This window comes from Ochotona curzoniae, unplaced genomic scaffold, assembly GCF_017591425.1.
Source record: "Ochotona curzoniae isolate NIBS_2020 unplaced genomic scaffold, NIBS_Ocur_1.0 scaffold_4701, whole genome shotgun sequence".
NCBI classification, from domain to species: Eukaryota; Metazoa; Chordata; class Mammalia; order Lagomorpha; family Ochotonidae; genus Ochotona; species Ochotona curzoniae.
The window spans coordinates 83543858-83559535 of record NW_024467122.1 but is presented as its reverse complement, the minus strand read 5'-3'; the positions used below and the strand labels follow the sequence as shown (position 1 = coordinate 83559535).

General features: G+C 43.1%; 1 protein-coding gene across 1 annotated transcript in view; it reads right to left on the bottom strand.

Moving 5' to 3' along the window:
* ARIH1 (ariadne RBR E3 ubiquitin protein ligase 1) overlaps positions 1-15678 on the bottom strand; it is an 80988-nt gene that overhangs the window by 28863 nt on the left and 36447 nt on the right. The window contains exons 3-5 of the mRNA XM_040969548.1: positions 15070-15214; positions 5980-6072; positions 5453-5508 (exon numbers count right to left, since the gene is read on the bottom strand). Coding sequence (XP_040825482.1) covers positions 5453-5508; positions 5980-6072; positions 15070-15214 — 294 coding nt within the window. The remainder of the gene's footprint in view (positions 1-5452; positions 5509-5979; positions 6073-15069; positions 15215-15678) is intronic.

The following is a 15678-nucleotide window of genomic DNA, read 5'->3' as shown; positions in this document are numbered from 1 at the left end:
GTAGACCAGACCAGGCAGGGACACAGCACCTGCGCACCTCATGTGGACCAGACTGAGTGAAAACCAGGCTGGGCTGACTATTCCCACTGGTGCAAACTACAATCAGAGTAGGTGAGGGTTGTTGGGGCTGGGTCGTAGCATCAGCTGGTAGAAGCTGGTACAAAGGGTTAGACATGTCGAGTTGAACCACAGGGCCAACTGGAGAGGGCACAACTGGAATGGGAGTGACCTGGGAGGGAAATAGTGGGCTCCTCCCTCTTGGGTCATCACCTTCCATGGGAGGGCATGGGAACTAGGACAGGGGGCTGGGGTGGCTAGACAGACACCCAACAACATCCGTTAGGGCCGGTTGGATGAGACGCTTGGATGGAAGTAGGTTGCAACACCCGTTGGCAAGTATATGAACAGAAGGGTATTTGGGACAGACTGGACTAGTATGCCATACATATTGGCAAGCCAGGGTAAGGGGTGGGCCTGGTTGGGGTTACTGTGGGCCACCCTGACTGGGCTGCAGCTCCTACTGGTACGTGCGAGGGCCAAGTGTGTCCAGGGCGGAACCAGGCCGGACTACAAGAGGACACGGGTGGAGACAGAACCGACCCAGCAACTGCAACCACCAGCTGATCGGGGCAATGGACGGTGCCGGGCCCTATTCTTACTAGAACACGCAGGAATCTGGACTGGGAATACCTCAAAATTTCTTTGAGGATCTCCCCAGTCGAGACACTGGACTCAGAGTCCTAACCAAGAAAAGACAGAACAAGTCAAGCAACAACCTCAGCTATCTGTTGGCAGCAAAAAACTGGGCAAATGGAGACTCTAGAAGGGACTGTGTCAATCAATGGACTCTTCAACAACCACATCGTGCTTGGAGTGGCAAGACTGGCAGCGACCCATGAATGGTGAACTATTGGAACCACTTGATCAAGTATCTCAGAGCATGCCCCACATCCAGGACTTAGGGTGGGTGGGAAACTGGGTGGGGCTTCTTCCTCTAAATATGTAAGGATTGTCCAAAAAAAAAAAAAAAAAGAGTTGGGCTTGTTAGCTTGGAACATTGCTGACCACATGCCAGCCCACGTGAACACGAAGGCTGAGGGCCTGTCCAGCAGAACTAAATGTTGGAACAGGGGACAGGTCACGTTATGCTGGACCATGACACTAATGAACACGCGAGAGAAACAGGTCTGGAGGTAGAGTTTGGGGGGGGATATGTTTGCCAAAACCTATGGAAATGCAGGTCTCACTGCCTAGCTCAAGAGCTGGGGTGGTGAGGGGCCAAGCTAAGTGTGACCATTGAATCTGTCAACACCCATGGGCACAGGGACCAAGGATAGTCTGGGTAGCTCCAAGATGCAGTACCCACATGGGCATCCTAATACAGGGTGTGGGATGGGCCAGGTCAAAACATTCACCAGTTCATACTAGGCTAAGATGGAGGAGCAGACTATATCGTAGGTTGGTTTTGGAAGAGGGCGGATCAGACAGGGCTGAGCAAACCTTAGCTCACTGGCAAGTGCAGAAACCAGACTGGAACATAAGTCATGGCAGGCTAGGCTACCACACCAACCAGTTTGCATGAGCCAGGGATGGGAGGAGACTGAGTAAGGCCAGGTGTGAGCACCCACAAGCCAGAGTTAGGTCTCGGGGCAGGCCCGATCAGACCAGGCTACAGCATCTAAAGCAAAGGCCAAGACAGGTGAGACTATGCCAAGCTGGGTCAGAGCAACCACTGGCACGCACATGATCTATGGCTGGGAAGAAGTCTGGTTAGGGAGCTAAGGGGATGGCCTGGTTGGGTTGTGGTTCCCACTGGTGAATGAGAAAGCCAGAGTGGGAACTGCTGTCTAGTCTGGGCATGGCTGCATTGTCCATCAGCACAAGTGTGGGCTGGGTCTGGAGTATGTCAAACTGGGCTAGACTCCAGCACTTACTAGTGCTAGTGAGAACTGAGAACAAGGGTAAGTGTAGGACAGGCTACGCTGGGCAGAAACACCCAACAGTACAGACTGGAAATGGATGAAGGCCAGTCAGGAAAGGCCACTGTTCCTGCTAGGACAGGAGGCAGAATTAGTAGGGCTGGCCCATGGAACCAACAGTGTGTGTGAGATCTGACACTGGGAGAGATTCTGATGGAGGAGCTTGGGAAACTCCTCTGTTGGGACACAGTTGCTGTAGGTGAGCACAAGAACCACGACAGGGAGCAACCCAGACCAGGGCAGGGAACTGAAACCATGGGTATACATTTGGCATAGGTCAGGGGCAGACCAGGCTGAACCAGTTCACATCACCCGCTGGCAAATGCAAGCACCAGAAAACAGTGTTGGATGAGCCAGGATTGATCACAACACAAACCAGTGCGCATTACAGAATGCCAAGGTGAGGTGAGCCGTACCAGATGAGGCTGCAGCACACAAACAGCACACATGAGAACCAGGGAGGGAGAGGGCAAAGCCGGTAGGGGGAATCTGGAGGGCTCCCCCATGCTGGACCACCACTCCCACTGGAGAGCATAAATAAGGATGGGGGCGGACCAGACCAAGCAGGGCTACAATATCTGTTGGCCTCATGTAGGCTGATCAGGGAAAAGCCAGACTGGGGTGACTGTTCTGACTGGTGCAAGCAAAAACTGGTGCGAAGTAGGTGTGGGTTGGTTGGGTTTTGCTGCAGCATCAGCTGGCAGAGGCTGGCACAGGGGACTAAATCTGTTAAGTTAAACTCCTGAATCACCTGGAGAGTGCATACACCTCCCTCTTGGGTTACCACTTTGACTGGAGAGCACAAAAACCAAGATGGGGCAGGCATGGCTAGACAGAAAGGCACCTGCCAGCATATGTGTGAGCTGGATAGTAAGGCGGGTTGGGATGAACTAAGCTTCCATGACCACTAACATGTACAAGAGCTAAATGGAATGTAGGACAGACTGAACAAGTCTTCAGTACATACAGGCAAGCATGGGAACGAGGGTAGGGGGCACGCCTGGTGGGGGTTATGGGGAGTCACTTTGACTAGGCTGTAGCTCCCACTGGTTTTTAGGAGTGCTGAGTATGAAGTGGGCAGGATTGGGCTGGACTGCAACAACCATTTGGTTCAAGTGGAAAACAGGTCTGGTAACAGAACTAACGCAGCAATTGCAACCACTAGCATGTGCATAAGCTGATTGGGATGATGGACAGTGCTGGACCATGTACTAGCAAACACAAGAATCAGGTCTGGGATCACCTCAGACAAAGTTTCTTTGGAGATCCCTCCAACTGAATTGCTGATCTCAGAAGCCCAACCATGAAGAGACTATATCAGCCAGAGAATTCTGAATAGATTTCATTGTACTTGGAACACAAGACTGGCAACATTTCAGAACTGTTGATCAAAACTGCTTGAGAAGAACACTCAGAGCATGTCCTGCATCAGGGACGACCTGGGATAGGTGGAAGGTTGGGTAGGGCTTCTCCCTTTGTTTCTCTCTGGATCTCAGATACTGGGGTCGGGGGATGATATGATGATATTAGTGTGGGAAAAAAACTATGTATTTTACTGAATCAAGCACAAGTAATTAAATGATTAAATCATATATGCAAATATGTAATATATGAAATATAATAAGTTATTATTATAAAATGCTATAAGTAATAAATATATATAAATTTCTACTCTGTTTTAGCAACTATAGAATTCATGGCCTTGAGATTATGACCCACTTAGAATACCGACTTATGGGGTAGTACTGCAGTACAGTGGGTAGACCTGCCATCCGTTTAAGTTCCCCTGCTCCTCATCAGATCCAGCCCTCTGCTAATTATTTGGGAAAAGCTGCACAGGATGGCCCAAACAATTGGGTTCTGCCACCCATTGGAAGACCCAAAAGAGGTCCTTTGGCACCTGGTTTCGGCTTGACTCAGTAGAAACTGTTGTGGTCTTTTGGGGTGTGAACCAGGGGATGAAAAAGAAGATACCTTCCTCTGTCTCTCCTTCAAATAAGTAAATTTTAAAAAGTAAATAACAGGGCCAGTGCAATGGCTAATCCTCTGCCTTCCAGCATCGCCCTGTCATATGGACACCTATTCGTTTACCACCCGCTCTACTTCCTACCCTGCTCCTTGCTTACGGCCTTGGAAAAAAAAAAATAGAGGATGGCCCAAAGCCTTGGGACCCTGACCCACATGGAAGTCCTAGAAGACCTGGAAGATGCTCTTGGCTTAAGTCTTGCTGTTGTGGCCACTTAGAATGAACCAGCAGATGGAACATATTTCTCTCTGTATCTCCTCTCTGGAAATCTGTCTTTCCAAAAAAATACTTATATCTTAAGAAACAAACAAACAAAACAAAAAACAAAACAAACTCTTGAAAAGTCACTCTACTGTCGTTTTTTTTTTCTCGCTCCCTTGTACATATGTGCTAACAGGTGGGTTCCTAGTAAATGTCTGTGGAATGGATGAGCGGATACCTGTCTTATGTAGAAATACGCTACTGAAAGGAGGTAAGGAAGTCAGCTGAAAAGATACACAGACCATTTTTACTAGCCTAAAACAATCATGGAAACACAATTTACTAAGCTGGCAACAACAGCAAACATACTCCAAATAGATCAGACTAATGTTAAGTAGACAGAACCAGGGAAACTGTGCAAGGCAGGTCAGCTTCTCAGATCTTATGACGTTAAAGTCAGTCATAACAGCATATAACTGCTTTAATTATATCATGTTGGAAACCATAGTGTTTGCATACAGACAATTAAATATGGTTAATTACCGAGGACTAATTAAGCAACCTGTATGGGATCCTTCAAGTCCTCAAACCAGCAACCTGGTACAAAATCTGTTAGGTGCGCTTAAAGCATAAGCAGCACTGAACTGGGAAAAAAGGAGGCTGGGAGAATTCCAGGCTCAGAAACCATTCTTTCTCCTTCTAAGGAGAACTTTCCACAACAGCGGGGCCTTTGGGAACAATATCAGTATTCCACAAAAACACTCTCCCTGGATGTTGTCAATCATAGAACTTGGCAGGACGACCTGGGGCCAACTCATTTCTGCTTAGCAGGGAATCTTTGGAGGTTCACCACAAAGTTCACCACAGAGTTGCCAGAAACTGTCTCAGCTGCATCACAGGCCACATCTCCTGCTGATGAATCCTTCTTCTTTTAGCAGATGTCTTTCAGCTCTGCCTCTTGATTGCTCCTACTCTTAACCCTTGTCTCCCTTTAATCCTGTACCAAAGTTGTATCACATAATTCTCTCTGCTTTTAACTCTTATCTACATTTCAGCACCTCAACTGACACACTTCCTCCTGTAGAGTTCCAACAGTTACTCAGATCCAGAACAGTGACTGTACATTTAAGCAAGTTAAAAATCCAGACTTCTTAATGTTTCATTCCTTGGGGGAGCTGAATGAAAGCTAGTTTGGTTTAGCCCCCTTACTGATATGCAACATGCAGCATCTATCAAGAATACTTACATAACTGTGTTGTCATCCACTAAGATATCACAACCATGAGCGGGACACGAAATAGTCTGAAAAAGATTGAAATTTAAACTATGTATTCATTTAACAAATATTTACTGAATGCATACCATGGCCAGGCAGGTTGCTAGGATCTGGGATATTTAATGGGGATTTTATACCCCCTTTCTACTTAAACGCAATGCATGTCTGTTTATCACCATATAGTAACTAAAAATCCTGACAAGAGTAAATAGTTTTTCAACTTAAAAGATAAAATGCCCAAACAGCTTAGCCTGACAGATACTCCAATATTGACGTTTACACAAGAAAAACTTAACCTAGAATCCATCTGTATCTGGAATGCCCATTGTAAACACAAAAACCCTGTTGTGATTTAGTATTTTATTCTGGAAATCTATAAATTTAATCTATAAATCTCATTTTTTCTGAGACTTGTTAACACAAAAGCTTCACCGTTAAATTGACACAGGGGTCTAAACATTACAAGAAATCCAACAAAAACAGATTAGCATCTTTACCTGTCCCATGCCTTCCTCCATTATTTTGGTAGTTAAATATTCACTCCAGCACTGCATACAAAACTTATGTCCACATTCAAGGCCAGTGAAATACTGCAACAACAAAACAACAGGGTGGGAAAAACCATGAAATTTAACAAAGACATCAGAAGAATCACTATATACAGTGATATGAGGCTCTGATAGGTCCCATTTCCCACAATGGCCATGTCCAACTCCACAAAAACTAATGGAATCTTAAAGTGAACATTCAATTAGCAAAATCAACAGACACGCAAATACATGAACATCATCTTTGGTAATTATTTATAAATTTCAGGAAAGGCAGGAAACAGCTTTGTACTAAATACATCATGTGCCAATACATATATAAAAAGCACTCAATATCATTAGCTACTACAGAAATGTACTTCAAGCTCACAAGTAGAGCTGTAATAAAAAAGAAAATAACAAGTGTTGGTCAGGATGTGGGAAAACAGAATATTACTACTGAAGGGAATTTAAAATGCCATAGGAACACTGGGGAAGATAAAAATCAGACAGCCCCTCAAAAAACTAAACATTAAAAGAATTACCATAGGACACAGTATACACATACCCAAAAGAAACAAAATGCACCCAGATAAAAATCTATGTGAAAGTGTTCGTAGCTGCATTAGTTTGAGCAGTCAAAAAGTAAAAGCAACCCAGATGTCTATCAACTAGCAAACACACAAAACAGACGATTCACAGAAAGGAACATAAACCAACACAAAAACAGAATGAATATAGACACAGGTCAGAGGGACCTTAAAAATACTATGCTAAAAGAAAGAACCCAATCGCAAAAACAAACTATTGCTCATTTTACCTCAGTAAGGACTAGGCAGATCCATAGTGAAAGAAAGTGCCTCAGAGCTTACCTAGAGCTAGGGGGCTTGTAATAAAATGAAGGCTGAGACAATGTATGACTAGGTTTCTTTGAGGAATTATTAAAACTTTCTGGGGTTGGTGCCGTGGCCCAACAGACTAGCCTTCCGCCCTGTGACACTGGCATCCCATATGAGCTCTGGTTCATGCTCTGACTGCTTCACTTCTGGAAAAGCAGTAGAAAACTTCAGGTTCCAAGATTCAGATCAGCTCAGCTAAGTTCCAGCTGTTGCAACCATTTGGGGAGTGAACCAGAGGGTCGGAGACCTATCTCTTCAAAAATCTGCACTCCAAAGAAAGATTAAAGAATCCTTAAGAAAAAAATTTCCCCATTTATTTTTATTGGGAAGTCACATATCCAGAAAGATCTGTCTGGTGATCATCCCCAACTGTCAGCAAACAGCTGCAGCTGAGCCAATTTGAGACCAGGAGCCAGGAGGTAGGAGCTAGGAACTTCTCCCAGGTCTCCGATGCATGATCAGGGTCTCAAGGCTTTGGGACGTTCTCTACTGCTTTATCAGGCCACAAGCAGGGAAATGAATGGGAAGTGAAGCAGCCAGGACAAGAAACAGTGCCCACATGGCATCCTGGACAAGGCAGGCAAGGATTTAGACATCAGGCTATTGCACCAGGCACAAAACAAAAAAGTTTTAATGTTTTAATCACTATATTAAGATTACAAGTTCTAGGAAATACACTTGCAAAAGGTCTAAAACAATATAAGAATATCTTACAATACTTATTATTAAATTAAGTAATACAGGTTTTGATTATGATTTAGGAATCTGAATTTATGCTAAATAATGAGGATCCCTCCTCCTGCTTTCTGGTCTCTGTCTCATCTACCAAGAAACAGAAGCTCCTTCTAAGTCTTGCTCATTCTTCCAGAGCTGCACTAACACGTATGTACGTGTGGAACAGCTCCACATCCTCCCGTGTACAGATGTCCAATGTGGTAACACAACAGAGCACTCAGGTATATCTTTTAAAAATATATCTATTTTTTCATTGGAAAGACAGATTTACAAGAAGAATAGATACAGACAGAAAGATCTCTGTTGCTTCACTCCCCAAGGAGCCACAATAGCCAGAACTGAGCCGATCCAAAGCCAAGAGCCAGGAGCTTCTTCCAGGTCTCCCACGCAGGGTCCCAAGGCTTTGGGTCACCCTCGACTGCTAACCCTGGCACAGGCAGGGAGCTGGATGGGAAGTGGAGCAGCCAGGGCATGAACTAGCACCCACATAGGATCCTAGTACATGCAGGGTGAGGCTCTAGCCACTGAGCCATAGCGCCGGGCCCTGGTCCTTCTGTGCAGGCTTGGTAACTTTACGTCCTCATCCCTTGTCCCCAGGCATGGAGACTGGAGCAGGGATCCGGGACCCAGCTTAGAGGAGAAAAACTCCACTTCCACCAGGTGAGTGTGGGCGCCAGGCCTGGAGCTGACACAGGAAAGGAATCACAGAGATACAAACTGGTGCTCATATGGGACCCCAGCACTAGGTTACTATGCCAGGCCCATGAAGATGTCCTACTATAGTTCCCTATCAGTGGACATTTGCATTTTTTGTCTACATCTTTGTTCTCACATAAATGTATTCTAGGACAAACTTTAAGAAACAAAATTGAAATAATTCATTAGATTTGATTCTGAATTTTTAAAAAGATTTATCCACTTTTACTGGAAAGTTAAGAGTTAGAGAGAGATCCTTTATCTTCTGGGATCGCTACAACTTACTACAACAGAGCTAGGGTGATTCCAAGCCAGGAACCAAGAGCTTCTTCCAGGTCTCCATGTAGGTGCAGGGGCCCAAGAATTTGTGTCATGCTCTGCTGCTTTCCTAAGCAATAAGCAGGAAACTGGATTGGAATTGGAGCGGCTGGGACTTGAACTGCTGCACAAACTGCCCATCGCTGACAGCCGAGGTAAATTAGCATGATACACTGAGCATGCACCTCGGATTTCCTTTGTAATACTTTTAAAAGCATAAAAAGATTTAACACTATATATATTTTCAGATTTATTTATTTGAAAATGGATGCATTGATCAGAAAAGAGACTGATCAATGAAGAATCAATCTGGTTCACTCCCAAAGGATCACAACAGCCCAGGTTGGTTCAGGCTGAAGCTAGGAATCCACAACTCCACTCAGGTCTGCAGTGTGGCAGCAGGGAGTTGTACTCAAAGTGGAGCCGGTGGGACTTGAATAGGCACTCCAAGAGGGGATGCAGGTGGTATAAGCAGATGGAGTTCCTGGCTCTGGGCATTAAGTCTGGCCAGCCCTGGCCATTGCAGGCATCAGGCAGATAGAAGACCTGTCACTATGCTTTTCAGACAAATAAATAAATACATTTTTAAATGCAGGTTGGAAAGGAACTTTGTTATTCTGATTTAGTTGCTAATGCCCAGGGCCAGGCCAGATAAAAAAACCAAAGTCTAAAATTCCACCTGGGTCTCTCCCAAGTAGGTGGCAGGGTCCAGGTACTTGGGTCTTTTATCTGCCATTCCCAGGTACATTAACACGAAGATGGATAAAAAGTGGAGCAGCTATGTAGAAGCACTTTGTTTCTAAATAGTGAGATATGTCAGTCTTGAGTTTCTGAATTATCTTTGATTTCAGAAGCTGGCAGGAAAACGACTTTCTGCCTGGACAGCTACGACATCTCTCCTTCCCTCTTGAAAGGTCAGCCTTACTGGAGATGCCTGCTCTGTCCCACACTGAATCCTCCCACACTCATCCGAGTCTGCAGTGCTTCACTGCTGCACTCTTGTGGCTGCCAGGATGATTCTACCCTGCTCTCTTCTGCCAGCTTATGTATTGGTTATTTTTCTGACTTTCCTTTCTTCTTTGCAAATCCAAAGCTGTCTCTTTATTTCCCTTTGTTTTCTACATGAAGAACTCCCATACCGTCTTGTCACCAGTTATTGACAGTTTTTTTAAATTGTTTTCTTGGTTCCTATATGTAGTTCAGTGTTTATTCAGCTACACTTTCTGATTAGCTTTTACTTAAAATATACTTGTGATGTTTCTGATATGGCTTACAGCATGCATATCAACTACATTGTGAAGTACAAAGGGAGTCTTAGGAGGCTGAGGGTGGGTCTTGGGATGTGTCCTCCAGACAGAACATGTAAGATAGCATTGAACATAAGTGAGTTCCATTTCACTACTCTCGGTAAAGAGACTCGGCTCTGACTTGCTCCGACAATTCTAATGCACATCTTTTTGAAAAGTAAAACAAGAACAAATGTAAAACTTCAAAAAGCTGAATATATATATATACATGCTATACTGTTTCAAAAAAAAATCTGGAAAGTCAACATATTAATGGTCAAGTGGCTAATAAATAATCACTCAAAGCCAACACCATTCAATTTCTATTCAAGGGCCCGTCACAAGAAAAGGACCTGGGTTATCTGTCTTCCTGTCTGACTTGACACTCCTTGGGAAAACCGAAAAGTACATGGCCTCAACAAGTGGGGCTCATGGAACAGGTTCTTTATTCCTTCAACTCACTCCTGTTCATACTGTCAGAAAACTTCATTAAGGGAAAAAAAAAAGACAACACAAGAAGTTCTTTTTCAGAATGTTATCTGCAACAGATGAGAATGGTACTGAGAAAAGGGAGTAACAGAAAACATGCTACCTCCTACCACTTTACCCACAGAGATACAAATGCCAACCACCAACAAGAACACTAAGAATAGTCTTTCCTACACTAGAAACAGTTTATAAAGGCTGACTGCAGCTGCCTGGTGTGTAAGACACAATGGGTGAGAAGCAGAAGAGCACTGGACTACATCACTCTGCCAGTAACATGTCCTGGAACAAGTACCAACTTCCATGCAGGGTTTCTGATGTGAGGGTAGCCACCACCTTTCCTCACAGTCCTCAATTCCGCCTTTATCTGTTTAAAATCTTACATTTTAAAAATTTCCCTAAAAATGATATTTTATAGCCTAGGTTACATTCCACAATGTAGCGATGGGTTAGTAAACAACCTTGACTCAAAAAATACTATAAAGTGACTAAGGCCAGTGTGGTGGCCTAGCGGCTAAAGTCATCGCCTTGAACACGCCCAGGATCCCATATGGTCGCCAGTTCTAATCCCAGCAGCTCAACTTCCCATCCAGCTCCCTGCTTGTGGCCTGGGAAAGCAGTCGAGGATGGCCCAAAGCTTTGGGGCCCTGCCCCCGTGTGGGAGACCTGGAGGAAGTTCCTGGCTCCTGGCTCCGGATCAGCACAGCACTGGCCGTTGTGGTCACTTTTTGAGTGAATCATCAGATGGAAGATCTTCCTCTTTGTCTCTTCTCCTCTGTGTATTTCTGACTTTACAATAAAAATAAAATAAATCTTTAAAAAAAAGTGATTAACTGGCCAGGCTGAAGAAAGCTCTGAATAGGTTTAGCAGGTAAGGCTAAACCTATTGCCTGTGACACTGGGCTCCCATGAGTGCAAGTTCAAGTCCTGGCTCCTCCACTTTCAATCTACCTCCCTGCCAATCATATGGGAAATCAGCAAACAGCCCAAGGAACCCGAGTGGGAAACCTGGAGAAAACTCCTGGCTCCTGGCCTAGTTCAGCCCTTGTGTTGCAGTCATATGAGGGTGAACAAGCTGATGACAGATCTCTTAAAGTACTCATTTTCAAACAAACAAACAAATGAATAAATAAATAAAAGATTTAGAAAGCAAGAGCAAAAACAAAAAGAATCTACATAATTAGCCATAACAAAGATGAGCAGGGTAGGTCCTAATAATTTGGGTGCAACACAGGTTCAGGAAATTAAGGACAGATCACACAGAACAGTTAATTCCAAAAGTATTATAAATTTAGTGACAAAAAGCATTTATTGCAAACCCATTTTTACGTGGCATTACATGAAGTTAAACCGATCTCCAAAAGGACAAAAGCACTGAAGGTGTATGCAAATAAAAGTACAAATGTTTGAAGAGAATTAAAATGTGGAACTTCAACCCTAAGCTGCCCACTGACTCCATAAATGAGTAGAGCTTTATGGGGACTTCAGCAGTTTTCTACCTGAGAATGTTAGAACTACCCTCCTTATGAGGCTGCATGCAACCAGCTCAGCACAGGCGCTTGTCACTGGCATATGGGCACCAATTAGTTTAGTATCCCCTCTCCCCACGAACTCTGATCCAGTTTCCTGCTTATGACCTGGGAAAGCCTCAGATGGCTCAAGTCCTTGGGACCCTGCACCCACGTAGGAGACACAGAAGCAGCCCCTGGCTTCAGATCAACTCAGCTCTAGCCACTGTAGCCATTTGGGGATGAACCAGCAAATGAAACCCACCCTCTCTGTAAAGCATCAACCTTTAAGAAAATTATCCTTCAGTACACCAGTCTTAAAAATTATGAGAAGGAATAGGTATTGTCGTTGTGCAGCAGCTTGAAGCAGCCACTTGGTATGCCCACGTCCCAGATCAAGTTATTTCCTGTAAGCTTCCCATAAACACATCTAGAGAGGCAAAAGATAACGCCAGTGCTTGAGCTGGCGTTACCTACAAGAAAGACCTGGATGGAGCTCTGGGCTCCTGATTCAGGTATGGCCCAGCATCAACTTCTGACTGCACATCCCTCTCTGTTTCTCTTTCACTTTTACCCTTGCTCTCTCATGCTTTCAAGCAGGAAAACAAAACACTATTCAAATTAGCTCTAGTTTTGCTCTTCTGTTTTTCATCATGCTTCACTTATCACTGTTACCCTTTCAACCATGTTGCTTCTCCCGTACGTAGATAAATTTCCAGTAAAAGAATAATTTGTTTACATTATTACTGCCACTTCCCTCACACTTTCATTTTAGGTTAGTGACTTTTTGGCTCATGCAGTGTAGTCTATCTCATCTTTTTCTTTTTTTTTTAAATTTTGAATTTTATGGTACAATTCTGTAGAGTCAGGGATCCATCACCACTATTTATCATCCTTTCAAAGGTCATCAATAAATTGCTTCTTAATCTGAAATTAACTTTTCTCTGAAGTCCTTGAGTACCACATGCCATTCCATATTGCCCAAAGGACACTGCCATTCCATTCCTGTGTAACTCGCCTCCCTAGCTAGCATTCTGGTGAGTTTACAGGCCAGCTTCTATGTGGAGTTCAGCCAGAAAACAAACACAGCCTAAGAATCCCTCCAACATACTCCCATAATAGCCTTGCTTTGTGTTTTGGGGGCCTTATAGTACTTCTTGTTCTGAATATCATATTTATCTACCTAGCTAACATGTAAATTATTTGAAGACAAACAATGTCTTTACTTTCCTGTATGTTTCTAACTTACAGAACAATCCGTGTGCTGAATGAATGGCATATTCATCATCAGCTACACGTACAAAGGAGAACTTCTACTATAAATCTCCACTCCAGATTTCAGTTCCAGTTTTGCTGGATGATAACAGAATACACTGGAAAAGTAGCTATTTGTAAGCATTTAGCTTCACTATTCACATTAGATTTAAATTAAGCAGAAACTAGCTATATAGAAACAGGAGAAAAACTTCCAAGGAGTAAATCAGGTTTAGTCTGGGACAAATTATTTAGGCCTTAGTATTACTTTACAGAAATATTAATAAACCTTGGAACTATACAAGTGGCAAAGAAATGGTCAAAACATGAATCTAAAGTATCTTAATAGAAATAATTATTATTAATACTATTTTATTGCTTCAACACATCGATTCTATATACTCACGTTTCAGAACTTATCCCTGATCACTCAGAAGTATCAACTAGCTTCTTTAAAATGTGCTCTCTTAAAGGCACACAGATGAAACTATTTGGTTAACATTTATCAAGAAAGGAAAAACTTTCAATATATCAACATCTAAAACCAGAATGACCTGGAAGGAAATAATTAATAAAGACTTACTTAATATTTGGGTCCAGTGCTGTGGTCTAGCAGCTAAAGTCCTCGCCTTGAAAAGTGCCAGGATCCCATATGGTCACTGGTTCTAATCCCAGTAACCCTGAATCCCAGCTCCCTGCTTGTGGCCTGGCAAAGCAGTCAAGGACAGCCTAAAGCCTTGGGACCCTGCACCTGTGTGGGAGACCCGGAGGAGGTTCCTGGATCCTGGCTTCGAAATGGAGTAGCACTGGCCATTGTGCTCACTTGGGGAGTGAATCATCGGGAAGAAGATATTTCTGTCCATCCTCCTCTCTATATACATCCAATTGTGTAACAAAAATAAATAAATCTTTAAAAAATTTTGCATAATATTTAAACTAAGGGATATGAAAGATTCTTGCAATGTTTAACAGAACTACGTTTTTCTTCAACATCCCGAACCATCTTAAAAAATGAATTCTAAGTAACTGCATTCATTCTACAAATACTATAAAGTAAGGTCTTTACAGGAAAACCACGTTTGTTAAAGCATAAGAAATTTCTTTCTTAAATACTCCAAAGTAGATCATCTTATTTAAAAAAAAAAAAAGTAAAAAAAAAAAATGGGCTGTAACAGAAACAGCAACTGTGTGTTCTATGCTCCCCTTTATAATACGCAAAATCTCTATTAAAATGGACTTTTATAAATGAAAATCTTTAGCAAACAGTGTTTAACTCATTTTGTAGGGGTGTTGACTACTTAAAAAACAAGCTGGAAATATCTATTATAGACTACCAGTTGAGAATCCCCCATCAAAGTGCCTGCATTTCAGTCTCAGTTCTGGCTTGTGTTTCTAGCTTCAACACAGATTCAGAAAAGCAGCAGCAGCGGGCCAAGCACATGGGTTCCTGTCAGTGCATGCGGGAGACCTGGATGGAGTTCCCAGCTCCTGCTGCCAGCCCAGAACCAGGAATGCACCAGCAGATGGGAGTTCTGTCTCTCAAATAAAGAATAAAACAATTTATGTAGATTTTAATTTTGAGGAAAATCAATTTCACTCACTGTCTACCTATTACGTAATTCCTCCCACCATGGAAAATAAACTCCAGAAATATTTCAATGTATAATGACAACTTGGGAAAAGTCATTTTAATAAAAAGTAAATGGGGGTGAGGAATACAGGAAACCAAGCTTCTGCCTATTTCTCTTCCTTTCCTTCTACACTGCTGACAGAAAACTGCTTAGTGTTGACAGAACACTACTACCTCTAACCCCCAAGATTTCTTTTATTAATATAATGAATACAGTCGGTGCTAGCCTTAAACTACCAGATACTCACCGAGTTAGGGTAGTTCAAGTAGCAGATCTGACAAGGCATGTCCTGTGCTGATGACCTTGTATTCATCTGGCGTGTTCGAGACTTTTTACTTGGATTAATTACATGACACTCAGCAAAGAGCTTCTCCAGGTTTCCATCAAAGTACCTGCATTATTTAAACAGAAAGGATGAGAGCCCAGCAAGAGCATACTATTAGAGCTCTCCAAATTTGATTTTCTATAGGGAAAAGCAATTAATTGAAATAAAATAAACAAGATCAAAACCTTTTTGCTCAGAGGCAATCAGAAGGGTACGGCTACAGACACTAGCAAACACAGTTTGTGTGTGTCTGTGTGTATGTGAAAGTAAAGGTAGCTGTTTTAACTTTCTGAAATTGATGCTGCATTTTTAATTAAGAGTCCAGGGAAGTTAAGCAATTGGTACTTTTACAGTGACACAACTGGCACCTACATAAGAAAGCTATTATTATTGGTACCTATTAAGAATAGCTGGGGCTGGCATTGTGGCACAGTGGGTTAATCCATCGCCTGGGACATAGGCACCAGTTCCAGTCCTGGCTGTTCTACTTCTCAATCAGCTGGCTGCTAAATGCACTTATGTCAGTGAGGG